General features: G+C 48.8%; 4 protein-coding genes across 4 annotated transcripts in view; all 4 read left to right on the top strand.

Moving 5' to 3' along the window:
- The window catches only part of LOC128077339 (ras GTPase-activating-like protein IQGAP1), a 98233-nt gene that overhangs the window by 37215 nt on the left and 35051 nt on the right, over window positions 1–25967 (top strand). The gene's annotated exons all lie outside the window — the stretch shown is intronic.
- Window positions 5618–7996, top strand: LOC128077342 (ras GTPase-activating-like protein IQGAP1). Its single transcript, XM_052676457.1, has 5 exons — window positions 5618–5695; window positions 6212–6379; window positions 6777–6919; window positions 7256–7426; window positions 7925–7996. The coding sequence occupies exons 1-5, from the start codon at window positions 5668–5670 to the stop codon at window positions 7979–7981; spliced, it is 567 nt and encodes a 188-aa protein (XP_052532417.1). The 5' UTR covers window positions 5618–5667; the 3' UTR covers window positions 7982–7996.
- On the top strand, window positions 8160–16335 carry LOC128077345 (ras GTPase-activating-like protein IQGAP1). The gene is made up of 3 exons (XM_052676460.1): window positions 8160–8286; window positions 9119–9292; window positions 16245–16335. Exons 1-3 carry the CDS (start codon window positions 8186–8188, stop codon window positions 16273–16275), a joined length of 306 nt encoding a protein of 101 aa, XP_052532420.1. The 5' UTR covers window positions 8160–8185; the 3' UTR covers window positions 16276–16335.
- On the top strand, window positions 19801–24537 carry LOC128076671 (rho GTPase-activating protein 32-like). Its single transcript, XM_052674601.1, has 8 exons — window positions 19801–19888; window positions 20534–20666; window positions 21195–21277; window positions 21652–21759; window positions 22130–22275; window positions 22772–22976; window positions 23773–23918; window positions 24107–24537. Exons 2-8 carry the CDS (start codon window positions 20607–20609, stop codon window positions 24535–24537), a joined length of 1179 nt encoding a protein of 392 aa, XP_052530561.1. The 5' UTR covers window positions 19801–19888; window positions 20534–20606.

The raw sequence follows: 25967 nt of genomic DNA, 5'->3' as shown, positions 1-25967 counted from the left end.
CTCCCATCTCTTTCATCGTGGCTGCTCTCCAGCATCTCCCCCCTTAGTCTGTGTGTATAGCCAGGGTTGCCCTTTCCCAGGTGCAGAATCTGTCACTTGCTCGTACTCAATTTCTTGCAGTTGGTGATTGCTCAGCTCTCTAATTTCTCAGGATCTCTATGCAAGGCCTCTTCACCCTCCACAGACTCAGCAGTTCCTCGCAGTTTAGTGTTGTCAGTCAGCTTGCTCGTAACACCTTCTAGTCCTACATCCAAGTCTTTATGAAAGCATTCAAGAAAGCTGGCCCTAAAATAGAGCCCTGGGGAACCCCCGGAGTGACTGACGGCCAGAGCGATGTGACCTCGTTTACTGTGGCTTTTTGGGCCTGACCCTTCAGCCACTCATTCACCCACTGCATTGTATTGTTGTCTAGTCGTATGTTGGATGTTTTGTCCAGGATTCTGTGAGAAACGGTGCTGAAAAGTTGACTGAAATCCAAAAAGCCCTCAACGGGCTTTTCTAGGTGAAATACAGAGGTGACCTTGTCATTAAAGAGAGCATAGTTAATTAAATGGTCCTTGACATGGTGCTTTTTTACAGCAGTCGTACGGTCTTCTTAGCAATCCTGGTTCCTGTGGTGTCCCTAGCGTGTATTGTTCCTTAATCTTTGCTCTGTCCAAATGCAGTGCCTGCCATAAAACGTTCCACACTGTGATTCTCCTACTGCGTGCAGAAGAAAAAGCTGCAGTCTTTGGGTGTTTTAACCAAAGTTGTATCCACTCTGAGCTCCTCGCTTTCTTCTGAAAGATCTTTGTTGTAAACTCTCCAACTGTGATTTGAACTGTTCTTCTTTCAGCAAGCAATAATTGAATATTCAATATACGTTGCATCACACGATCTCTGGGTGTCCATTCCAAGCCAGATGACTTTGTGATTTGCTGTAGGTTTGGCATGTGTGACTCAGGCTTTGTTCACATTCAGCTAACTGCAAGCTATCTATTTATGTCTGTTTTCAGTTAGTTGAGCTGTAGTCCTCGCTGTCCCTGGCAGCACCCACTGTTATCTGTTGTAATACAGCTCCTAGTACATGCATCCAATAAATGCTGGTATTTCAGAAGTGAAGGCAGTGTATTTCTGAATGGCGTTCTGTGCAAAGCTATAGCTTGGTGTGAAGAGCTTGATTCTGAAGGATTCTTGCAAGCTTGTAACTTACTAGCCCTGGCCATTGAGGTTTTGATAATTCCCTTCTAGTGGATTTGAGCTACGTGTTGAAGAACTCATTCATGTGGTCTCCCCGAGGGATCTTTTTTCTCCTTTTTCCTTTATTTATTACTGTGTCCAAAAGTGTGTGGCTTCTTGAAGGTGGAGAAGTGGTCTTGCTTTCTTTGCTAGTAGAAAATGATTGCTATTAAGATGTTGCTATTCTCAGCGGGTATTTGGTTTAGCACTAACAGCACTTTTCTTCCAAAGCACAGTTTTGTGATGATGGTAAAGGATTGGATAAGGATTGGATCTTGTATTTCTTCTTCTATCCCTTTCTCTGTAGGAGTTTTGGCTGTTGGGCTTATCAGCGAGGCACTGGATGAAGGAGACACCAGAAAAGCTCTGCAAGCCTTATACAGATTCCTGCAGCAAAACTGGAGGGTGTAACCCCACAGGTAGGTCAGCATTATCAGGGCACACTGCTTCGGGCTAAGAGAGAGAAAGCACAGGTGGGTGTAGTTAAAAGTACCTCTCAAGAAGCCTTTGCATCTGTGTACTGAGGGCATTCCTGACGTTGGGAGAAAAGCTGGGAAACAGATCTGGAAATGAAAGGGTGAACGCTGCATGCTATCAGCTGATGTTACCTGGCCAGTTTGGATCTGTCTGTATGAAGGAAAGAGAGATGCAGGCATAACACGTGAATCTTGGTGAACTACAGAGATGGGCTTCAAGATATGAACTGCTGGAGATGGATTGCTCTAGCTAATTGTACGTCCAGAGTGGCAGACGTACCTTCTTTTTGGAGATATGAGGAGATGTGTTCAGTGTCATTTGTTTTTATAAGAAGGCAGTATTTATCCTAATAGCTGTGAATTTCCAAATGCAAGTCTCGTTCAGTCTCCATTTTTTAGTGCTATTTGTTAAATGTGTCCATAGGTGTAGTTACATCAAGCAAAAATGAGGTTTGAGAAATAGGAAAAAAAACTTGTTAGGTGATGAATTTGTTCAGAAGGAGGGGAAAACAGAAAACAAAATATATGCTTCTAGCAAGATGTGTATGAATGCCTGTCACTCGCTAGGTGACGCTGCAGATGCTATGCATTTTGTGCATGGTGGTTGTCTGTTGTGGTAGCCCAGGACTTCTCCTGACTTAGATGGAGTTGCCTCTTTGTGTAACTGGTCTGTATGTACAGGTGAAAATGGAGAGAGGAAGAATGATCTCACCTTACTGGCTTAGGAAGGAAGATGAAACACTGTATGGGTGGTGTTTGGTTGCCCTGCCTCGTGCAGGGGGTTGGAGATTCGTGATCCTTGAGGTCCCTTCCAACCCTGTGATTCTGTGGTGTACATGCTACTGATTATTTTTTTTTAACAGATGAGTGGGATGCTATTTTATTTCCTTATGCTTACACAGAAGTAGCAGATGTGCTTCCTTTCAGTTGCCTACGCGTGTTTAATTTCTTTTTGTACTATCTTTTCAGTTGTGGAGCTCATTGTTCTAATTCCAGCAAGGATTTTAGCATAGAGACTGAGATGATACTGTGTTCAACATGGGTGTTTTTTAGTATGTTTGTTTGCTTTGTTTTTTTTGACTAAGTGTAAACCTTCACGATGGCAGTGTCCGAAAACTGCGCTGGTGATGAAGATCACTGAGCAGCTTCCTCAGAGGCCCTGAAAGGGTTCTTGTTCCTCAGGAACCCATTTTGTGCTGAAGCATTTCCTCCTACTGAGTGAGAATGAAATAAGGAGTTGTTGTTGGTGTGCACGTAAGCTTCTGCCAGGCTGGATTGGTGACTTCAGTTGATGTGAAATTACCTCATTGAGGCATATGTTCAATGTGGGGCTCCTCCCTGCAACGTGGCAGCAATTTCAGCGATGGTGAGATCGTGGTACAGACCAGCACTGTGGGTAGAACAGTTGTGTCCTGAGTCAACGTGCTTACTAGCTGGTGACTTGTGTAGCTTGGGACTGAGAGGGATTGCAGTTCAGCACAAGGCAGGGGATCTGGCGTATGATGCGATTTCTCACGTGATGAGCAGTGAGAGAAGTGTTAACCCTGCAGTGTGTGACAGCGCGTGTCCCTGCTGGGGGACTGTGACAGTAAATGCACGGGAAAGATCAGACGGCTTTGACAGTCCTGGGATTGATGACTGTGCTGGTAGAGATGGCAGTGCAAGAGTTTGTTCTTCTAAGTCTGCCACCCTTCCCAACAGGAATTTCTACATTGCTGAAGCAGTCATGGGACTCCTTGGACATTCCGATAAGACTTGTTAAAGGGATGTGGGTTTCAATCCAAAGCAGTGGTAATGTGGAGGGTATGTAAGGAAATGTCAATTGTCAGTCCTGCCACAGAACTCTTCATGCTGGAATATAGTGGCTCTTTGTGCAGGGGGATTATTAATCCGTGTCAGAAGTCAATGTTTCCTGTGTCCTGTTTGCACATCAGGGGTTGTTGGAGGGATGGCCGTTGCTTCTTCAGATCTCCTTCCATAGTAACCCCCAGGAAGCAACAGTGGGGGTGGAGGAGCTGTGCTTGGCAGCTGCTGGACTATTGTTCATTATGTGTATTTTGGGGTTTGCTAAACACTTGTCTCTTGGACAATTTCTGCGTGTAACATTATTTAATGAGTTTCTTCAGCCAAAACATAAGATACGGTGTGATCAGTACTCCACAGCAAATGGTCTGTTAATAGAGAGACTTGAGAGATGCTTTTACTGTTGTACATTTGTATTTACCCCCAGTACATGCAGTGCTTTTTGATTTGCTGGTACAGAAATCTGCAAAGCTTTGTGGACGGGACAAGAGCAGCCTGCTGTTGTGTTAGTTCCCCCTCGGTTTTTGGTTGCTGCTCCTGTATGTGCATTTCCACTTCATGAAGTTTCCCTGAACAACTCCTTGCAGCCTGGTACTGGGAAAGGACTCCTGTTAGTCTCTGTTTGTGTCGACCTCAGCAGAACAAAGCTTTTCAGGAAAAGTGCTAGGAGTGCTGGTAGGCAGACAGCCAGGTGGCTGTGAGTGGGCAGTGTGCTCGTGCTGCCTGGAAGGCTTCAGCAGAGAGGTGATCCTTGCACTTGGCACTGGTGAGGCTGCTCGTGTACTGTGTCCAGTTCTGCCCTGCCCCCCCAGACAGCAGACATGAGTGTACTGGAGATAGGCCAGCGTAGGGCCACTGAGGTGCCTGAGGGACTGGAACAGCTCTCCAGAGAGGAAAGCTGAGGGGGAGGAGACTCTTTAGTCTAGAGATGAGAGGGCATGGAGGGAATCTCTTCAGTGTATGTGAAAGCTGGAAGTGAGGATGCAGTTGAGGACAAGAGGCATTGAGTACAAACTGGGGTTCGAGAGGTTCCATCTAAACGTCAGGCAGCACTTTGCAGTGGAGGTAACTGAGCAGTAGCGGAGGTCGACCAGAGAGGGACTGGAGTCTTTTCTTTGGAGTTGTTCAGAAGCCATCTGGATCTGGTCTGTCCTGGATAATGTGCTCTCGGTGTCCCTGCTGGAGCAAGGGGTTTGTACCAGCTGAGCTCAGAGGTCCCTTTCCATCTTAAATTGTTCCGTGATTTTCTTTTTTGGGCTCCTTGGAAAGGCACGTCCTATTGGCAGATACAGCTTTAGGACTGAGCAGTGCAGATTGCTTGGCGTTGGGATGCCTTGATGTTTGTTGGAGTGATACCACTGCTGGAACTCTTGGTGGGAGTTCCTTGTCCTGAGAAGAGTTTTGGCCTGGTAATGCTGTAGTTGCTTCTGCTAGTAACAAATGTCCATTATGGCCTTGTGTTGAAATTGATTAGAAAGATACTGAAGTGCTTCCTGTATCCCTTGAAACTGCAATTGCTCAGAGGTGGTGGTTTTGTTTTGCACAACCAGTGACGCTCTTTTCCTCATGCTGCGAATGCTTTCCTCATCATATTCTCTTTAGGACACTCAGGATGAAACAGCTGTGCCTTGGCTCAAGCAAGAAATGTACACATGCAAAGGAAATTAAAATACAAGTGTTTGCTTCAGGTAGGTGTAGAAGTTTTTTCTTTCCAGAATGAATGTCACAGCCTTTGAACTTCAATTCTTTAAATCTTTTTGGAAGGATATGTCATTTCAGTTGTGCTTGTGACTGTGTTACATCCTAGGCAGAGATACCTATTGAATCTCTGTCCAAGTGTTTGACATTAGCAAGATCACTGTGTCTGTCTGTGGTTGGGTAGTCAACCCAATAGAGGATGTTCATGTGCACAGTTGTGGTGCATCTTAGCTTTCATTTGTGTTGTACTGTTGCCTGAATTCTATGAAGTAATTCTCAAAGTACTTTCTTTTTTTTTTTTTTTTGCACTAAGTGCAGGTAACAACACAAATCAGTGCAGTTGGCAGGTGGACTGTGCCCAAGAACATTTGGTCAAAAGTAGGATTAAAGTCTGTTTCTTTGAGCCTGAATAAGATCTTCAGATACCCTTCTACCTCTGTGTGTGCGAACAGACATTTGCTCAGTGCTGAAAATGACTGTATCTCGTGTTTACTGCTTCGGTGAGATACCTGTGGTTGATTTTGTACTGTGTTTGCAACAGAGTTCTGGAGTAGCCCTGGGTTTGCTCTTTCCTCATCTTGTTCTTGTTGATAACCTGTTCTGTGTTCAGGTTGCTATTCTTGCTAGGAACGGTGCAGTCACTGGAAAGGTGCTTTTTGAGTCAGTTGTCTGCTGTAGCAGGGCTCTGCAAGAAGAAGCTGCCTGGACTACAGCTGTTGTCAGAGTACAGCTGAGTGAATGGAGAAAAGGTTGTAGAGAAATACTGTTGATAAATCAGCACCATGGTAGGACTAAGAGCACAAAAAAAAGCGCTGTCAGACACTGTGCCATACACAGATGCACACTGTACTGAAAAGATTGTTGTACACCAAGTTGTCTTTTTTTAATCAGTATTTTTATGCATAAATACAGGAAGGTATTTGTGTACACTGGCACAGTGCCTTGCTCTCTGAAGTTTGTTGTGAGCCACTGAGCTCCTGACTGCGCAGGTAACCTGCCCTCTCCTGTTGTTGAAGTTTCCTTAGGCATTCTGGCCGTGAATGAAGCAGTCGGTCACGGAGATACCAGCCCTACCCTGAGTGCCTTGTGCTCACCAGATGTGGGGCTGTACGGAGTCGCTGCAGAGTGTGCAGAGACATACCAGCGAGAGTTGGCAGAAGTCGAAAGGAGAAAAGTGGCCACAGGTGAACCCCAATAGCTACCTGCTAGTGCAGTAAATTCAAGATGATTGCCAGTAGAACGGAAAGCAGAGGGGGAGCAATGTGAGGAGCAGTCTTGCGTTCTGGGTATCTTGTTAGAATCTCATGTTATAGGAAATTGAGGCTGCCTTGTAAACTGAAGTCTTTGTTAACGGAAAGAAAAAAAAGGTAGGAAGGAAATGAAAAAGGTAGCAGTGAAATATTCCCCACTTGTAGAATATATTGTGCTTAGGTAGTTCTTGCGGTGGTTCATTGGAATCTGCGGCGTTCCTTCTATTGCTTGGAGGAAGGGCCCTCTCCATGCATTTCCTTCCTGTAGTATTTGTATGTGAGGAAGATAGATAGGTGTTTGCTTTCAACATAGCAGCATTTCTGCTTTCAGGAGGCAGTGGCAGTGAACGGGTGAAACACTGGGTGAGAGGAGGCTGTCATCATTATCATAACGTGAGGACCAGAGAGGGAGGATGGGATGAGCCGACAGAATTTGTGCAGAATGACACACAGCTGTCACGGGAGGAGATGCAGGTAAAGTACGTGCTCTTTTCCTCTGAAATTGAAGTTGCCCCTATTTCAGGCCTTATTGCAACTTTGAGATGTAATGTTTCACCTCAGTAGTGATGTTAGCAAGCTTTGTATCTTATTTCCCTGTTCGTTGTCTACTTTGCACGTCAGCACCTCTTTGTCCTATTGTGGAGAATGTGCACACCTTGATCACCAGAACAAGACGGTGGTGTTGCTGCTCACCGAAAAGCAACTTGTAAGTTTCTCTTGAGCAGAATACAGAAGCCGCTGTGTAACATGTCATTTTTGCATCTCCCTTTTCTCTTCCTGGCTCTTCTTCCTACCATAACACTAATCTAGAGCACTGTATCTGGAGTCACGGCAGCATACGAGCGAGAGCAGTTGTGGCTGGCCAAAGAGAACCTGATGGTGAAGCTTCAGGCACGTTGTCGAGGCTGTCTTGTCTGTCAGGAATTCAACTCCAGAATGAGGTTTTTGAAGAAGCAAGTTCCAGCCATCACTTGCATGCAGGTATGAAATCCCCTAATTCTGTTTGAAGCTTGTACTTGTCAGTTGCTCTCCACACGCACGCTTACTGACTCGTTTTGTTCAAGTCAAGCAGTTGCCATGCACAATTATCTTCATTATCTTCTCCCTGGGAATCACTATGTATAAATTACTTCTCTCCCTCTTCCCATTAGTCCGTGGGTTTGGAGAATTGAAGATGGCATTGAGAATTGTGCAATGGATGGTGCTTTTGGTTGTTTAGTTTTAGTCATTTGTTCTCTAGCTGTGTTTTGTCCTTGTTGGGGGTGCTGCTAAGTCCCTCACAACGACAGCTGGTGGTGGAAGAAATAGTGAAGGCTGCACTGCATATCTCTTACGGCATGTCTTGTAAGATGAGCATGTCTGTGTTACATTTTATTCAGCCAAAGGGAAGTGGAAACTGAGCAGCAGAAAGAAGCATCGAATAGTAAATTACTGCTCTTCACTTTGAAAAGTCACCTTTTTTCTTGTGTGTGTTTTCAGTCCCAGTGGCGTGGCTATAAACAGAGGAAGGCATATCAAATCCGTTCGGATTACTGACGAGCACACAAGGACTTCTATTTATTCTCCTTTTGTTAGCTTAGTCTGCTTTGTCAAACTCTCTTGTTTATTTCATAATGACAACATCTTAATAGTCATTGATTATACACGTGCACTAAGTACTTTTTCTTCTTGTTTTAGACTACTCCAACGTACTTGGCCAAGCTGCTTTTGCAGATGCCTCAAAACAACCCCACAGAGTTCATGGATTCAGCCATCTTCACGCTGCATAACTACGCATCCAGTCAGAGAGAGGAATCTCTGCTGTTGCGGCTGTTGCAAACAGCATTGCAGGAAGAGATCAAGTACGTTGTAGCATAGGACACAGCCTTGCTGTTGCCTGAGTTTGGGCCGCTGCTAAAATTGCAGCTGTTGTTGTGTGATGTCCCGTGCTCATTAGCTGATAATGCTGAACTGTCCCTGCCTTCTGCTCATGCTGTTTCACGTCAGTCCTTTCTGTAACCTGGAAGGAGGAGGAATTACCTTTGTTCTTTAGGATTAAAGCCATTTTTCTTTAGCCAGTGCTTTCTTGCTCAGGGAGGCACTGTTTTTGATCTACTGCAGTGCTTTCCTAAGATTCATTCCCATCTAAGTTCTCTGCTGTCTAGTAAGAAGGACTTGGCACAGACTGCGAGCTTGGGCTTTACAGGCCAGAGTGAAGCTGACGCGAAGGTCACTGTTTTCCAAAACTGATGAGGAGGCTGAAAATCAGATGCTGTCTGGTTTGGGTTTTTTCCTGGCTGTCAGGCTTAAGGATTCTGGCTGTCTGTCGGCATAATTGAGTTGATTGGCACTTAGGAGTTTGGTGTTTATGACTTCTGGCTGATACGGAGCTTCACAACTTGCTAGGAATAGCAAATACATGTAATGTTGGAGGCAGTCATGCCTTTTTTGATGTTTTTAAGTGTGAGGATGGTATGTGCCCTCCAACAGGTAACGCCTAAAAGGTTTGTTTAATTATTATTATCTTTTCTTGGAGCAGTAGTTCAGGAAAGTGCATGTCTATGCTTTATTCTCTGCTGCTGGATTTCCCATAGCGGCATGCTGTGAATGGCTCTTGTTGCTGATTGCTTACTTGTTGAAATACTGAGAGGAAATAGTTGTGCCTGTGTAGAACTCCCTTTGTTTCCTCTGTATTTTTGAGATGCGCTCTTTCAACCGTGGTGCCCGTGGTCAGAACGCACTGAGGCAGATCTTGGCCCCAGTTGTGAAGGAAATAATTGAGGACGAATCGCTCAACGTCAGAACGGATCCAGTGGATATTTACAAGTGCTGGGTGAACCAGATGGGATCTCAGAATGGTGAGGCCGGGTATGGAAGCTGTTGCTACTGTTTTTTTTCTGAAAGTTGCTCAGCTGCTTTGCATTGCTCTGTTAATCGTTCCGAACCATCCCTGTATTCATTGCATGCATCTGTCCAATTGCTACCAGCTTTTTTCCATCAGCTCGAGATGGCTTTCTTCTGACAGGTATAAAGATCACAGAATCACAGAATTGTAGGGGTTTTAAGGGACCTCCAGAGATCATCGAGTCCAACCCCCCTGCCAAAGCAGGTTCCCTACACCAGGTCGCACAGGTAGGCATCCAGGCAGGTCTTGAACATCTGCAGAGAAGGAGACTCCACCACCTCCCTGGGCAGCCTGTTCCAGTGCTCCGTCACCCTCACTGTAAAGAAGTTCTTGCGCATGTTTGTGCGGAACTTCCTATGCTGCAGTTTCCAGCCGTTTCCCCTTGTCCTGTCTCCACTCACCACTGAAAACAGTCTGGCCTCACCATTCTGCCCCCCACACCTTAGATATTTATAGACCTGGATCAGGTCCCCTCTCAGTCTTCTTTTCTCAAGGCTGAACAGACCCAGTTCACTCAGCCTTTCCTCATAGCAGAGATGCTCCAGGCCCTTCACCATCTTCGTGGCCCTCCGCTGGACTCTTTCCAAGAGATCCCTGTCTTATTTGTACTGGGGAGCCCAGAACTGGACGCAGTAGATCATCTTGTGACAGGGGTGTTGAGACTATGAGAAGTGAATCTCATGAAGAGATAGGCCAAAAAAAGCCCCAAAGCATTTCTTCTGTGTTAACTCATAGGTACAGATACCGTAGCTCTTACTCTACCAAGCCAATCTCTGCCCACAACTCGGGCAGGCTGCCCAAGGAGGCTGTGGATGCCCCATCCCTGGAGGCATTCAAGGCCTGGCTGGATGTGGCTCTGGGCAGCCTGGGCTGCTGGTTGGTGAACCTGCACGCAGCGGGGGGTTGGAACGAGATGAGCATTGTGCTCCTTCTCAACACAGGCCGTGTTCATAGAATCACAGCATGCAGCTGTTCCTGTCTGCCCATGAGAAGGTTTCATCCACGTGGTCATCCTGGTTGGTTGGCCTGTAGATCCCCCGCTACGTCATCTGTCCCTGTCCTCCCTTTAATCTGTGTCTATAAAGTCTTGATGGGCTCCCATCCGTCCCCAGTCAGAGTTCTGTGTTTCTTCCAGTGCTTGATGTTGACCAGATTTTGAGGATTCTGTTGTTGGTTGTATTTGTTTTGTTTTTAAGGCACTTCAAGGGAAGTGGTGGAAAAGCAATGCTATGAAGTAAAAGACAACTGTCCCAGCGCAGCACGCTGCGTGAGTTACTATCTTAACACTGCAATGTGCAGCTTGTGTTTTCACTGATTTATTTGCGACCTGAGGTACTACTGCGTATCGCAGGTGACCTTCTTGACTCTAGAGAGCGTGTCTGCATGTGGTACAGAAAGATACAGTTCAGAGTTAGCTGGGCCTGTTCTCACAGCGACTGCTGCAGGGACAGCAGAGGACGTGAGAAGTCCTTTGCTCTTTCAGTGCTAGCATTCTAATGAAAGTGAAAGCGTGCAGCTCTTTGCAGCCAGGTGAGCGTGGATCTGTTTGTGTGTCAAGCCAACAATTCTGCCTGGCACTGACAAAAGTATATTAGGCTGAGGAGTGCTCACCTTCACATCTGACTTTTCCAAATAGCAAGTTGCCGTACGATGTTACACCTGAACAAGCTCTTAATCACGGTGAGGTGAGGATGCACCTGGATGCCTCAACCCGAGATGTGAAGGCAGTGACAGACAAGTTCCTGTCTGCCATCGTTGTTCAGCTGACCAAATCCCGTAAGTCTGGTGTGTCACCGCGTTATCCTGCAGCAGTTAATAGTGGGTTCATCCGTGAGGAATTCTCACTTGCCTTTTATTTCCTTCGAAGTTACGGGATGCGTTTCATCGCCAAGGTACTGAAAGACTCCCGGCATGACAAGTTTCCTGATGCTGGCGAGGATGAGCTTCTGAAGGTAAGGAGCTGAGCAGCTCTGTGAATCATTGTCTGCCACGCTGACTGCAGCAGATGCATCTCAGTGTTGTTTGTTGGCTGTACGTGTGCAGAGAAGTTTCAAAGCTGCAGTTTAAGTAGACAGGCTATTTGTTGTTATGGGTATAAAGTACTTTGCCCTGTGCTTTGGATTGCTGGATACATGTTTGTCAAAGGAGAACATAATACAGCGTTCAGAAGAAGTCACCCTATTGCTTTTCCTTTTGCTTTTAATATCTTGGGCATTGTGCCCCCTAGGTTTCTTGGCTTTGGGATGCTCTTGCTGCTGAATGGTGCACCTTGGTTTTGCTGGTGTTATCTGAGTCAGTTGCTCTTTTTTTAAAGAGACAGTGTGCCAAGTTGAAAAGGCCCGTGTGCAGAATTCTACTCTTCTCACTTCCCTTACAATATTCTAGGGCATTACAGTAGCTGCAACAAAGTATATGGTGTCATTTTTCATGAGGTGTGGGCAGTTTTGTGTTGTACATTTCCGTACTTTGGAGAACGAAAAGGATGTTAGTAGTAAATGCTTCCAAATGAGCACAGCATTGTGGCTTTCATTGGGATTGTCCTGGCGTTTGTTATTTTGAAGGTCTTTCTGTCTGTGAGTGCTCTTCTTCTTAATAAAACAAAGAGTGGCTTTGACATTACTTGCCACAGTCTCTTTAAGCTTTTCTGTCTCTGCTTCATTACGAAGTAATTCCCAATCTGAATGCCGTTTTCTTCTCTCTTCTGGTTCCGTGCTTTCCCGTTCTGAGGCATCGATTCTTTCTGTGCAGGTGAATTCATTTTTTCCATCTGTAAATGTAGGTGGAAAGCTGCAGTTTTTATTAATCCTTGTGGAAACAATGTCACGGCCCATGCCGCACTCTGAACTGCAGCTGCGTGCGGTGACTGCCTGTAGATGCATTAGGGCCTAAAACTACTCCTACAGTGTACTGTTCTTGTCTTCCTACTACATGTTTTACTATTATCAGTATGATTTCTCTCACAAATGTGTTTCTTATGACTGGTAGTGAACAGTTTTGTCTGTTGTGACCATGTGCCGTCACCTGGGATAGTAGAGCAAGAGCTGAAACCGCTGTCAAAACCATGACCTCTCTGAAAGCAGTTAATTTCTGGGGCAGCTTAGCAATGGCGAAGCTTCTTCTTTCTGTTTTTGCCATTTCTTCACACCTCTGATCTCTTCTGTGCATTCAAATCGCACGTGAAGCAGGAGAAGCCCAGATTCTGTGACTTGGCTCTGCGCAGATTGATGTGAAACTCCAGGAAATACTGAAGCATGTGGCGTGGGAACTTTTGCTGCATGTCAGCGTGCTGGGCCAATGCCTTTTTGTTGTGGGAATTACTGCAGGCAAATGTCCAATACGGGTTAGAAGTAGATGGATGAGCACGTGGATAACGGGCTGTCTTTATCTTTGGGGCCTCGGCGTTCATTGCTGCTCACTTAGCTGGTGAATTGGACTTCTTTTGAAATGTCAAATACCGCTCATCTTCGGCACTTCTGAGTTTCTTACTTCTGGATTAAATGCACCGTTGTGCATTTATTTAGTGTATGTATCTATGTTGCAGTGTGAAACTAAGATTCTTTGGGACGGCATGTGCTTATTAATGGCAGCGCAGTAGACCCTGCATCTGGAACGGGGCCCACAGCTCACAGGAAAGTAATTGGTCAGAACTCACTCGGAGTAGTGTCAGTAAAAGTCAGTGGAGGTCTGTGCCATTGGTTTTCCACGTGTTTTTTTCTCTCCTCAACTTGTCCTAGATTGTTGGCAACTTACTCTATCACGGCTACGTGAATCCGGCCATGGTGGCACCGGATGCATTTGACCTAATGGATCTTTCAGCTGGAGGGCAGCTGACTGCAGATCAACGAAGAAACCTTGGTTTGTTGCAAAGATGCTGCAGCATGCTGCGTCCAGCAAGATGCTCATGGGAGACGGTGCACATCTGAGCATCGTGAAGGAATACTTGTCACAGTCATCCCAGAAATTCAGGTAGAAGACTTGAGCTGATTGTGTTGAGGAGTTTGTCAGTGGACAGTGTTGCAAACAAAGAGGAGTGATGAATTTTAAATGTAATAAATTCCATCTCAGTCAAAAAGGAGGTCTGTTGAAAATGAGAGATTGCCCTTTGGGCTTCCACAATCATTGATCATAATGACATATAAAATACGTAGCTGGAATTGACAAACTAGATATAGTATATTAATGAGCTGGTCCAAACAATTGGCTTTGCCATACAAGCCTCCAGAGTAAAGGCTGTTTTTCTTTGTGTTTATTATGATATTCTGGCCATTGAAAACTAGAGTGTGCGTGCGTTCTTTCCTATATGCACCCTAGTTCTCTGTATGCAAACTAGATGGCACTTTGGATTAAAGCAGGCTGGAATTTAGTTGTTTGTATAATCAAGTAACTTTTGAATGAAGAGCTTCTTTATATCTTTCATCTTTTGTAAGAAAGAAAACTGGAAATGGCTGGGAGTGAGGATTATTCTTGCAGCTGAGACAGAAGGATGGGTGCACAAGGTCATTCGGTCCATGGACTTGTCCTGCAGATGCTTACAGTGAGCGAATGCCAACATGGCCAGTACCAATAACTGAATCTTCTAGATGGCTTTTGATGTGATAAGCTATAGCTTGTCCAATTGCAGTATGCTTGGGAACCATGGTTTGAAGAAGAACAGCTACTGGTATGCTGATTACCTTTTTCTCCTTTTTCTTTTCTTTTTTTTTTTTTTTTTTAGACGCTTATTTCAGGTTGCTTGTGAGGTTCCTGAATTGCAGGATCAATTCAGTATTGATGAATATTCTGGCTTCCTTCCTTGTCTATCCCTTCTGCAGAGCTTATAGCCATCAATCTCAACGCTCCAGTCATGGGAGCAGTCCCACCATGTTTCAGTAACAGCAGCTAGATCGTAGTTAGCCTGGTGCACAATGGCTTCCAGTTCCTCCTGCTTGTTGCTCATGCTGCGTGCATTGGTATAGGTGCACTTGAGCCGAGTCATTTGCCTGACTCCCAGCTCTAAAATCGTTCCGCCAGGCTCTTCTCTTGTGAGGCCTGTACTGTCCCCTTCCCCCGTCATAATTAGTTGATTGCACAGGAAGAAAAGCTTGATGTCTGTGCCTAGGGAGACGTACACCGCACTTGCGCTGCCTGGACGATGTGGAAACTGGAAATTGTGGGGTGTGCTGAAGCATGCCCTCTCAGGTCAGTCTAAGCATACACAGAGTAGACCTGTCTAGCAAAACAGGGAATAGACAGTTAAACCCATTCTGTTGGGAAATACTCTCTCCTTCTAAGTACCTTTAGAACGTGAGTTTCTTCAATTAATTACTCAACTCATTTGCTTTTCCTGAATGATCCTAAGTTCTTTTCTCAGGCGACATCTGCACTCTGCTCAGTCCAAGGAGAATCCCTGCCCGCAGATGCAATGACACAGCATGGCTCACCACCTCATTTTTCATTGCTTACTGTTATGGTAGCTGCCATCCATGTCCAGGCTGCATATTCTTAGAGCTCTTCTGGAGTCCATGGGGCAGACTTATGGTTGAACTAAAGGGAATTTTTTTATAATGCTCTAGCTCCAGATGATTATCCCTAGTATCATTGTATTAAAAAAAAAAAAAAAAAAAGGCGTTTTGAAGTAGTGCGATATATCTTCTGTGCCTCAGAATGTGGCACGTGTGGCATGAGAGAGTTTTGAGGCCACGAGGACTGCCCAGACAGCATGAGAACTGTAAGAGCAGAGAGCTATAGGTGATGCAGCGCTATTGGTGCCACCCGCAGGAAGCGGTAGCTGGAACAAAATATGGCCAGAAGAGTGATCAGATTGCGTTTGGTAAGGAACTATTTCATTAGTTGTAGAACTTTGACAAAATGTATATTCAGGATGATGATCAGCATGCCAGGTGCTGGGACCATGCCGAAAGAGAAATGGTCTGAAAACGTCGGTGCAATTTGCAATATATCCCCTTCCACAAAGCCCTCAGATCCATGCTGCAACTGCATCCAAAGCAACGCAGAGCCCTGTGCTTGTTGTACCCGGAGCTGTCGGTGCCAGGAGTTGCTGCTGTGTTAGCAAGGACGTTGTGTCAGCAGTGTGCCGTCAGTGGGGTTGTTTGATGGCAATGAAACCGCTGAATGGTGTACCTCAAGACTCAGAAAGAAGATGGTAGTGGTGACTGTGTGTCTGGGTATAGATAGCTTGACACAGATCGATAGGACTGCAGTGTGGATTGTACATAGGCCCTGCGCTGCGAGGTACGCTGTTGGGAAGCAATGTCCATCTGCCCGAGGGCAGGAAGGCCCTGCAGAGGGACGGCCTGAGGCCAGCCGTACGAGGCTGCACAGGAGCAAGCGCTGGGTCCTGCGCTGTGGTCATGACAACCGCATGGCAGCTTGTGCAGGATTGGGCTGAGGTAGAATTCCAAGGGCCCACTGATTCTAGAATGTTGGGTGCGGTGTTGGCATCTTCTGGTCCTGTGACATGGTCTTGCCTCCCCACCCTGTCGTCATGGCGGAGCAGCCTGGTGGCCCTTAGTGATGTCACAAGAGGCTGGAATGAGGGGAGGAGCAGTGCGTGCTGCGTCCCTTCATTGGAGCGCTTGAGCTCTGCGTGAGTAGCTCGCTTGTTGCCCTTGTGCAGCGACTGAGTGCCTTCGGTTTCAACCCTTGTGTCTTGTGCAGCATCTTGTAGGTAAGCTGAGACAGCGTGGGATGGACGGGTGGGCAGTGAGCTGTTGGAAACTGCTGGCTGGTGGAGCTCCTAGCAGCTCGTACTGCTTACTCTTGTCCATCAGACGTAACTTTCAGCCAGTACCTGCATTCCCAAGCGATCCACAAAGATGGCATTTGTCCCGTGGCTTTTCCCTTGTCATCTTTGCTGCATTGTGCAAGCTCACAGACCTGTTCCTTCTCTCTCCTCTATCCGCTCCCTTGGTGCAGCTTTCGCTCGTGGAAGCACAGAGCAAAGTGACAAGAAACAGCTGCGAGTTCAAGGAATTGTCTACCTTGTTCTGATCTCCTGCCAGGTACGTGCCACGCTTTGTCCCCCCACGTGGTTGACCAGCAGTGTGTCGCACCATGTTTGGTAACACAGCCTCACCCAGCGTTGATGGGACACTGGTCCCGTGTGGGTTTTTTCCCTTCCCCTGCAGCTCCGCCCTCAGGAGGATGCTGTGTGTGGTGCTGTGACCAGCTGGTCTGAAGGAAAGCAATCCCTTAGGCAAAGAGTCCTAGGCCCAGTTTGTGCTGAGCTGCACAGCGTGACCCAAGGTCACAAGCACGCACGCTTGGCCTGTGAGAGTGTGCGCGGCAGCTGTAGGGAGCACAGCAGAGATGCGAGCAGAGGAAATCCTTGATGTGCGGGGCTGCAGCAGGTGCCGGTGGTGAGGCTGCTGGGAGCCGGGGCCGGGGAGCAGATGCACCTGCAGCAATGATTCCTCTCACTGCCCTGCTGCTGCGCTGTCAGAGCGCCCTGGGCGAATGCATCTGCTGCTTTGTGCCAGTGCCCATCTGCTAGCAGAGGGACAGCCGCTTGGTCAAATGCTGCCTAATGGGCTGTCCCATTTGAACGGAGTGAACAGAGTGGTTGCTTCTAGAGCACCCGCCTGTGCCAGAGGATAGCCAAGGGTAGTTCTGAAGAAGTCTCTCAATAGTGTGGTGTGTGAAGAGAGAAAATATGAGCGTGTTTCTTTTCATTCCAGCTTGTCGTGCCTGCTGTGATGGGCATCGCGTGCAGCGAGATCAGCTGTGAGCCTGGCATGACACGGATGGAGGTAGAGTGTGGAGCTCTGATTGGTCTTTGTTCCCCGACTTGAGCCAGCAGAGTGAGCTGCAGATGTGCTCTCCTGCTTTTCAAGAGAGCGAATCCTTGCGGCTCTATCGGTGTCACTGAAAAGCTGCCTTCAAGGCTTTCTTTCCTTGCTGCGGGCATGTTCTTAGCCTTGCCGTTCCTTCTTGTGTGCCCATGATAAGGACGGAGTGCACTTCCTGCAGCTTTCTCTGCTGACATGCTCCTCAGCCTGAAATCCTCCTCGTTTGCCCTCAGCTCCTCACCGTGGCCTGTGCTCTGTGTTTCAGGCTGAGAACAACGGGAAGCCCCTGCTGGTCCGTGAGGAGTCATCTCTTAATATCCCAGCTATTGCTGCTGCCCACGTTATTAAGAGATACGTTGCCCAGGCACCGGGTGAACTCTCCTTGGAGGTAAGCAGTTAAGGGCGTTCCTTGTTGTCCTGTACAGAAGAGTATAACGTGTGAAGCTCTCAGGAATATTCTCAGACACCTTCCGAATGTTTGGTGAGGTGAAGCTCAGAAGGTGCGGCTCCAGATTAGACTTGCACTGGGTTGGATGCAGGGAGGAGTTCAGCCATCTCTGAACTATGGCTCTATTTGGCATTGGAATCTTGTGATCCAAGAGCTACTGCCCGGTGTGGTAGCCTGGTCTCTGAGCAATGGCAGAGCAGTGTATGGAGTGTGCAGATCTGTTCAGGATCTGTTTGGCTGACTTATGCCTGCGGTTTAATTGGAGCTCTCCCTTTGGCAAAGAGCCTGCTGCTTCTGAGAACCATTTCATACTGAACAGCTGAATTCTGTATGTTGTGTATTGGAGTGACTCTTCTACTTGCACGTTCAGTTGTACGACTGCAAATGCCTGAAGAGCTGCACTGGTGCAATGGCTCTCAAGCTTGACGATATTGGGCAGTGCAGAAGAATGCAGTCATTTGAGCTGCGCTTTCCTCCCAGCCGTGCCGAAGCTGGGATTGACGTTGCAATCTCTTGCAGGTGGGAGACCTCGTGTGCGTCATCGAGATGCCGCCTCAGGAGCTGAGCCCCCGCTGGAGAGGCAAGCACGGCTTTCAGGTAGGCCCAAGCTTCAGACGTGAGAGCGCAACTTCGGTCGAGGCAGGAATCTCAGCTTAGAGCTGCCCTGCCTGCACAGCATGGCTCCACATGGAAAATGGTTTCCTTGTGCTGGTGTCAGAGGACTTTCCCTTTTGCTGTGGGCTTAGGCCAGAGCTGAAAGTTGGTCTTTGTAGGAAACTGCCTCCTCAGTTAACTTAGAAAGAAGAGCCCTCACAGCGTGCATCAGGTCACGGCCACTGAACCGCACCATTGGAAATGCAGCAGCTAGGACACGTGTTTCAGTGTCTCTGAGCACTTGTGCTTGCACCCATGCAGAAGGTGAAGTCAGCGTCTTTTAGGAAGTCGCTGCCTGTCAGCTGAGATGAGGCAGGGTAACAGAGCCTCTGCGTGCTTGCTGCTGCTGCTGCTGGCTGCAGAACGCTGGGTAGCTCAGAGCTGGGGATGGCAGCTGCATCTCAGTCAGCAAGCAGAAAGTTCATAGGCTGTGCCAACTCAGATCTAGCTGCATCAATCTATCATAATTTGTAGCTTCTGTATGAAGTCTTTCCCTTCGGGCACGCTTGAGATTTAGGGGTGCATAGCATACTTGTCCTTTCCCCGCTCCATACACAGTTTTATGGATATTTGCCTGCCAATTTGGAATAATTATTAATTTTAAGCAGGCCATTTTTTGGTTGGATTGTCTTACGGAGCATCCGGCAGGCACGTGATGAGGAAAAGGTGATGTTTGAACAGTTCAGGCCTGAGAAACGCTGCCTTCAGTATTGCACGTCTCTTCTTCCTCTTGTTACAGGTTGGATTTTTCCCTGGTGAGTGTGTGGAGCTCATTAACGGAAAAATCCCGGAGTCTCTCATCAATTCAGTGCCAAAGCCAGGTACGATGAGACATTTGATGGTGCAGGGAAGCAAAATGGAGTCTTTTTTGGGTGTGTTCCGTGTTTAATACCTCCCTTATCCTTCCCCCCTTATCCTCTGTGCTGATAATCCTTCCTGCATAGCACGGGGCGTATGGCTGGTGTTTTGTAGGCAGTGAGAATGAGGGAAGGCCAAGGCAGTTCTCCGGCAAGTCCGTACGAGGCTGAGAACAGCCAGCGTCCCTGGTGGACAGATAGAGGTCTGGTTGTGCTAGTGACACGCTTGATCAGAACGTGGCTTTTCAAGAGGGTCCTTAATGCCCAGGTTGAGCAAGCTAAGCAAGAGGAGTGCATTCAACTCCATCAGAACGTGCAGAGATTTGGCCCAGTCCTGCTGTGTTTTATGACTGGAGTTGGGGAAATCCTAGAATCCTTGTAGAATGGCTTGGCGTGGAAGGGAGCTCGAGGATCATCAAGCTCCAAGCCCCCTTGCCTCAAGCTGGGCTGCCAACCAAGCTCCACGTTTAAAGTGGGACTGGACCAGGCTGCGCAGGGCCCCATCCAGTCTGGCCTTGGACTCATCCAGGGTTGGGGAAAATCCATTTTGGTACGCACTTGCTCATCATGTTCTTCCCGTTTTGAGGTGCTCTGTAGAATGTGTTGTGCTCGGCCTCGTCCAACGGAGCCAAACCTGAGATGAACTGGTTTCTTCCTTTTGTTGTGCAGTGCCAAAGAAGCGCGGCAAGCTCCTCACCTTCCTTCGTTCCGTGGTGAAGGCCCGCCCAAAGCAACGGAAAGAGCGGGAGGTGGAGAAGGAGAGGGTGTTCGGCCGTGACCTGGGAGAGCATCTTCTGCACTCTGGTCGTGATGGTAAGGGACAGCCCATTCCTGAGAGCTTCCCTGTTTGAGAACCTAGAGATGAAAGGGAGATGGTATGTAGCAAGGGGCAGGTTGATACCAGTGGAGAAACGGGGAATGGGAGTTGATGGCTGAAAGATGAAGTGAGGCTAATGCTCCCAAGAGACAAGCACGTTTGTATTTGCTTCAGCCAAGCCCGGCTGGGCTTAGTGGATGGGATGTGACGGGAGCGCAGCCTGAGGCAGGACTTGACTAAGGAGCTCCAGTAACCGCCGGCACGTGTTCTTTAGTCCCCCAGGTCCTCCAGAGCTGCGCCGAGTTCATCGAGCAGCATGGCGTGGTGCAGGGGATATACCGCCTGTCCGGCGTGGCGTCCAACGTCCAGAGACTGCGGTAAGAGTGCTGCGACTGACAGACACAGCTGCCAGCAGGGGCACGTGCCCTGTTGCGGGCGTTCAGAGGCCTGCGGGCAATGCCTTAGCACAGAGAAAAGGTCTCCTTTGGGAACATCCCATCCAGCACGGCTGACGTGGTGCTGGTGGCCGAGTGTTTGTGTTCTCCTGTACATCAGGAAGCCCTTCCCACTCTTGATTGCATTGGGTGTGGCTTTTGACTTGCTTTCCTCTTTCTCAACCGCTTTCGTGTCCTTCTCTGCAGCCAGGAATTTGAGTGTGAGCAGGTTCCTGAGCTAACCGTCCGCGACGTTCACAGCGCGAGCTCCCTCTGCAAAATGTACTTCAGGGAGCTCCCGACCCCCCTGCTGACCGACCAGCTGTACGACAAGTTCTCGGTAAGCACGAGGCAACGCCTTTCCTTTCCCTCTTCGCTGGGCCTCTTGGGAGATGGCTGCAGCAGTGCCCCGGCTCTGAGGCCCTTCTTCTGTTAGCCCCATGGGGTTTACTCGCATGTCTTTGCCACATCCTGCATCGTGCTGATGCCGCTTCTGGTGGCCCCAGGAGGTGGTTATTTCCATATTCACAGTGCTTGCGAGAATTCCTGTCTTGTTTGTTTGTTTGTTTGTTTGTTGCTATTCCCCAGCTATTTCTGGAACAGGAAGGGGATTAATAGCCAAGCGTACTTGGAGATGAATGCCCCCTGCGAGGAGCTGAGCTGCCCAACCAGGCTGTAAACCGGCCCGGTGCTTGGACTCCTTGGCCTTGGTGGCACCAGCTGCGTGCCGCTATGTTTGCCAGATGCCTCTGGGGAGGCCTAAAATCTTTCTCAGTGCTGACCAGCAGCGCGCTGTGCCCATGGTTCCCGACCCTGCGGCAGGTATCTCGCCTGATTTGTGTCTCAATCCCTTTCTGCCCTTTTCCAGGATGCTGTTGGTGCCACTACAGAGGAGGAGCGGCTGGTCAGAATGCGGGACGTCATCCAGCAGCTGCCCGCTCCTCACTACAGGTCAGTGCTGCCCTCAGCCTGCTGAGCTCAGCCCTGCTGCACTTCAGAGGGCAATGGTGCGATTCCAGGCTTTGTCTCACGTGAGCAACACGATGCCTGGGTATGTTGAAGCGGTTGAAGGCTGCACCGGTTTAATTTACAGGGTTAATTTATTGGGTCAGTTCCTGGGCACGGGGGTAGGCTTGGTGCAGCTGATGGCTGTGGCTGTGCTGTGCTGGTGCTGGGTGCTGCAGCGTGGCACTTGGTCAAGTTGGATCTACTTCATCTTCAGCATCAGTAGCAGTAATAACAACTAGTGTGAATTGAGGTTTGCTTTGTGAGTGGCAGCACGGCATGCTGGCTGGTGCTGAACATTTGCCTCTCTTGTTTCCCAGGACCCTGGTGTTCCTGATGAGACACTTGGCCTGTCTTGCTGCAAACAGCTCTGTCACCAACATGCACTCTAAGAACTTAGCCATTGTGTGGGCTCCAAACCTCCTAAGGTAAACTTCTTTTTCCGTTTCAACAGAACGCTTACATCTGTTCTCCAGTAGAATAAAGCAGTCCTCCCTTCTTCTGCACCACATGTGCTCTTCTCCTGTAAAATGTGCAGTGAGTGGCTGACAGCAGAGCAGGAGCCTGGACTGTTCTCCAACCCCGCGTGGGCACAATTTCTAGCTGAGCATTGCTGCTCTCTTGTTTAGATGGGACTGGTGTGTCCTTGATCAGCCAGGAGAACTTCTTCAGTGGCATCTCTTATATGCCCACTGCGGAAGTCTCCTGAGAACAAATGTGACAGCTTTGGGCTGCAGTAATTCAGACCTGGGGAGGCGATCTTGGCTGAATGACTTCTAAAACCTGCCTTTTCTACAGATCACAGCAGAGCGAGTCTGCCTGCGCCAGCGGGAGAGCTGCCTGCACGGAACTGCAGACGCAGTCGGCTGTGGTGGAATTCATCATCGACCACACAGACGTCCTCTTCTGCTCCACATCCGGATCGGACATTGCAGATGGAGCAGGTGAGTGTCTTCCTCCATTAGCTTTGTCTTGGTCAGACACCTGGATCAAATGCAGGCCTTTTCCAAGTCCTTTGAAATACACTTTTCCTGTCGAGGGAACAGCAGACTTCTGGGCTTAGATTGGAATCTGGCGTCCAGTTGCTGGATGCTGAGAATGTGCAAGCCCAAACTTGACAAGGAGAAAAAACCATCACTGTCATTATGATGTTTTGCAAGCAGGTGAAGCTTGATTAACGTGTGGCAGCGGAGCTTTCTCAGTTCCCTGCCCCCATTTTCTAGGGTTTTTGTTTGCCTGTTTTGATACAGGGAGCTGCTCTTAATGATGACTGCGTCCTTTGCCATAGACACACCTCTGAGCACATGGTTGTTTTGAGCTGCTCTTCTTCCAGTGGCTCGGTTAAGCAAGTCTGAGGAAAACACAGCAGCTCCCCCGGACCTGGGATGGCTGTGCTGCCGCTTTCTGATCCTGGCTCTCACCTGTGGTTTTCCCTTCCAGGGCACAGTTCTCTCTCAGGGCCCCAGTCTGTGCGGACCTCTTACCCTGCCACAGAGCTGCTCAGCCTGGAGGAGGCGCAGGCACGGAGGCGAGGCCACAGCAGCTCTCCTGTCGTTGTGACAGAGAGCAGTGACATAGAGGTGGAAGAAGGCCCCACAGCTGTACGGGGGAAATTCCACACAGTCATCGACTTTCCACCTGAAAGGTAAAGAGGACTTTGTTTTCCAGCAGCTATCATCACTGTTTGGGTGGGTTGTGTTTGTTCTGTCTCCATTATTTCTAGTGCCTAAACTTGTGGAAATTAGATTTAATGAATGGTGCCTGAAGTGTTGCAGTGAATCTCCCCTCCCTTTGGACTGTGAGATTCAACTAACATTGAGTTGCCCGCCGGGCTCAGTTTAGCCTCACAACGGTGCCGTTCCTTCCTTGCTGGGCAGGCAGTGACGAGATGCACAAAGCCACGCTGACGTCTACCCTGGCCTGTGCTGGCTGTACCTGGAAAGGTTGGGGTTTTCCAGATTTCAGAGCCTCGTGCCTGAATCCAGTTCTGGTTCTCCTCTACGCAGAGCTGTTGGTCAGACCTGCTGACACTAGAAACTAGACATGGCAGTGAAATGGGCTGATGAGCTGTCAGTGTCAGAGTCAGAGATGCTTTTGAAGTTCCTTTATGGCTGTGCAATTGCGCAGCCAGCAGTTATGCCTGCCTACTCAATCAAAGCCACCCTTTGATGCTGTCCTGTACAGGTGTGGAGCCTGTGGACCTCACATGCTCTGCATCTTGCTTGACACAGTTGAGGGGAATTTAGCCAGCAAGACTTCAGGGCTGAGCTATAGGAATGGAACCATCCTCAACTGCTTGAAATGGAGCGAGTTTCTAAGCTGTGTTTCAGCAGGAACCAGGCGGTGCTAGGAACAAGCAACTGTTGGCACGAGCTCAGTGCAGCTCTTCCCTCACCCTGCGCCACGCACGACTCCCACCATTCCCTGTTTTCTCTCTCCAGACCAAGTCCACCCAGCAAGATAAAGGAATCACCAGCTGGCTGTTGGTGTTCCTGCTTCAGCCTGGGGAAACCATCGTCTGGGGCCAAACGCCAGCCACAGCACCATCCCAGGGAGCCCTCGGAAATAGAAATCGTAGTGCTGGCAGGTAAGGGTGCAAATCCAGCTTTCAACGCCTTGCTTTTCAGCAACATAGAATTCTTGCTGTCAGTGGGCTTGTATCTACTTCCAGCGTTCCAACCCATACCTAACACCTTTAGTTCTCCCCTGATCAAGAACCCCTTTTGTAATTCAGCTTGTGAAAGTTTGGCACTAACCCCTGTGTATCCTTCCTAGATGAACTGAGCCCTTGTCCACCCAGAAGAGCCGGAGAAAGTAGCGAAGCTGGGCTGTGTGCTTCCACCAATGGAGAGCTCTTGGGAAGCACAAATGGCTGCGGATCACGTGACAGCCTTGCACGTAGCAACAGTGATGGAGAGAGGGAGCTCATCCAAGTTGAAGCCCTCATTTCTCCTGGCTGTGCTGAAGATGCTGACCTGTGCCCACCAGGCACCGCAGTCACCAGCCTGGACTGTGACCCGGCACCTTTGCAGTGCAGCCCAGCCCAAGTACAATCCGAGTGCCCCGACAGCAACACCTCTGTGCAGGAGCAGGTCAGCATCAGCGAGGAGGAGCAGCAGAGCCTCTTGGAGGGGGGCGTACAATCAGGCCTCCAGTCCCAGGCACCGTGCAGCATCTCTGAGAGCTCTGAGCCACTCTCTACGTGATCTTTCCATCCAAGAGAGGACGATTTCCATCTTTACCTGGACCTCTCACGCCCTCCTGTGTTTTCCTTTAATAATAAAAGCGCACTTATACTCACTCAACGCCTTGAGTGCCTGTGGAGTCTTCATTCACGAGGACTGGGATGAATGCGGCACACAGCAAGGCACCTCTGCTGGCAACGCTGAGGCTGCAGGGTGCACGAAGCAGAGCTCTGGGTTATTTCCCATTCTGTCTGGCTTTGGGATGTCTGCAGGTCCCAGTTGGTACGGTAGCAAATAATCTCTAGCATCCTGGATTCTGCTCGTGGTGACCCCAAGCTTCCTGGCGGTGGCTTTGTGATGCCTTTCAGGGCTTTTGGATGCACTGTGATGCCTTGGCTGCTCCCTAGCACCTCTCTCCTCCGGCAGCGTCCATTCCTTGAAGGAATCAGCAGCTGGCTGTTGGTGTTCCTGTTTCAGCCTGGGAAAACCATCTTCTGTGGCCAAACGCCAACTGCAGTGCAATGCCAGGGAGCCTGCAGAAATGCAAGTCGTAGTGCTGGCAGGTAAGAGTGCAAATCCTGCTTCCAAAGCTCTGCTTTCCAGCAACATAGAATGCATGCTGTCACTGGGCTTGATTGCCCTTCTAGCGTTCCAGCCCATACCTGACACCTTCAGTTCTCCCCTGATCAAGAACCACTTTTGTAATTCAGCCTGGGACCAACCCCTGTTCATTCTTTTATAGGTGATTCGTGCTCTTGTCAACCGAGCAGAGCCAGAGCATGTAGTGATGCTGGGCTGTGTGCTTCCACCAATGGAGAGCTGTTGGGAGGCACAAATGGCTGCGGTTCAGCTGACAGCCTGCCGCATAACAACAGTGATGGAAAGAAGGAGCTGATCCAAGTTGAAGCCCTCATTTCTCCCGGCTGACACAAAACTGGGCAGAGTGGCTGACACAGCAAAAGGCTGTGCTGCCTTCCAGCGAGACCTGGAGAGTTGGGTGGGGAGAAACGGAATGAGAAAGAACAAGGGCAGGTGTGGAGTCTTGCATCTGGGCAAGAGCAACCTGAGTACCAGTATAGGTTGGGGGCTGAGCTCTTGGAGAGCAGCGTAGGAGAAAGGGATCAGGGGATCCTGGTGGGCGGTAGGAGGAGCATGAGCCAGCACTGTGCTCTCGTGGCCAAGAGGGCATCGTGGGGTGTACGAGAAAGAGTACGGACAGGAGGTGGAGAGGTGCTCTTTCCCCTCTACTCTGCCCTGATGAGTGGAGCATCTCCCTGTGAGGAAAGGCTGAGAAAGCTGGGTCTCTTTAGCTTGGAGGAGACTGAGGGGTGACCTCGTTGATGTTTATAAATGTGTGAATAGTGAGCGTGAGGAGGATGAAGGCAAGCTCTTCTCAGTGACATCCAGTGATAGGACAAGGGGCAATGTGTGCAAGCTGGAGCATAGGGGGT

Source organism: Tympanuchus pallidicinctus, unplaced genomic scaffold (assembly GCF_026119805.1).
Source record: "Tympanuchus pallidicinctus isolate F22 unplaced genomic scaffold, pur_lepc_1.0 scaffold15, whole genome shotgun sequence".
NCBI lineage: Eukaryota > Metazoa > Chordata > Aves > Galliformes > Phasianidae > Tympanuchus > Tympanuchus pallidicinctus.
Note: the sequence above shows the minus strand (reverse complement) of the source record. Positions and strands in the feature narration are given on the sequence as shown.

Bases quoted from the DNA above. Each gene is read 5' to 3' on its own strand.
- LOC128077345 (XM_052676460.1), top strand. From the start codon at position 8,186: ATGGATTCAGCCATCTTCACGCTGCATAACTACGCATCCAGTCAGAGA. The intron at 8,287-9,118 runs GTACGTTGTAGC...TTTCCTCTGTAT, and splicing joins GCATTGCAGGAAGAGATCAA to TTTTGAGATGCGCTCTTTCA. The intron at 9,293-16,244 runs GTATGGAAGCTG...CCCTTGGTGCAG, and splicing joins TCTCAGAATGGTGAGGCCGG to CTTTCGCTCGTGGAAGCACA.
- LOC128076671 (XM_052674601.1), top strand. From the start codon at position 20,607: ATGTACTTCAGGGAGCTCCCGACCCCCCTGCTGACCGACCAGCTGTAC. The intron at 20,667-21,194 runs GTAAGCACGAGG...GCCCTTTTCCAG, and splicing joins AGCTGTACGACAAGTTCTCG to GATGCTGTTGGTGCCACTAC. The intron at 22,276-22,771 runs GTGAGTGTCTTC...TTTCCCTTCCAG, and splicing joins GGACATTGCAGATGGAGCAG to GGCACAGTTCTCTCTCAGGG.
- LOC128077342 (XM_052676457.1), top strand. From the start codon at position 5,668: ATGACTGTATCTCGTGTTTACTGCTTCG. The intron at 5,696-6,211 runs GTGAGATACCTG...CTGTTGTTGAAG, and splicing joins ATCTCGTGTTTACTGCTTCG to TTTCCTTAGGCATTCTGGCC. The intron at 7,427-7,924 runs GTATGAAATCCC...GTGTGTTTTCAG, and splicing joins CAGCCATCACTTGCATGCAG to TCCCAGTGGCGTGGCTATAA.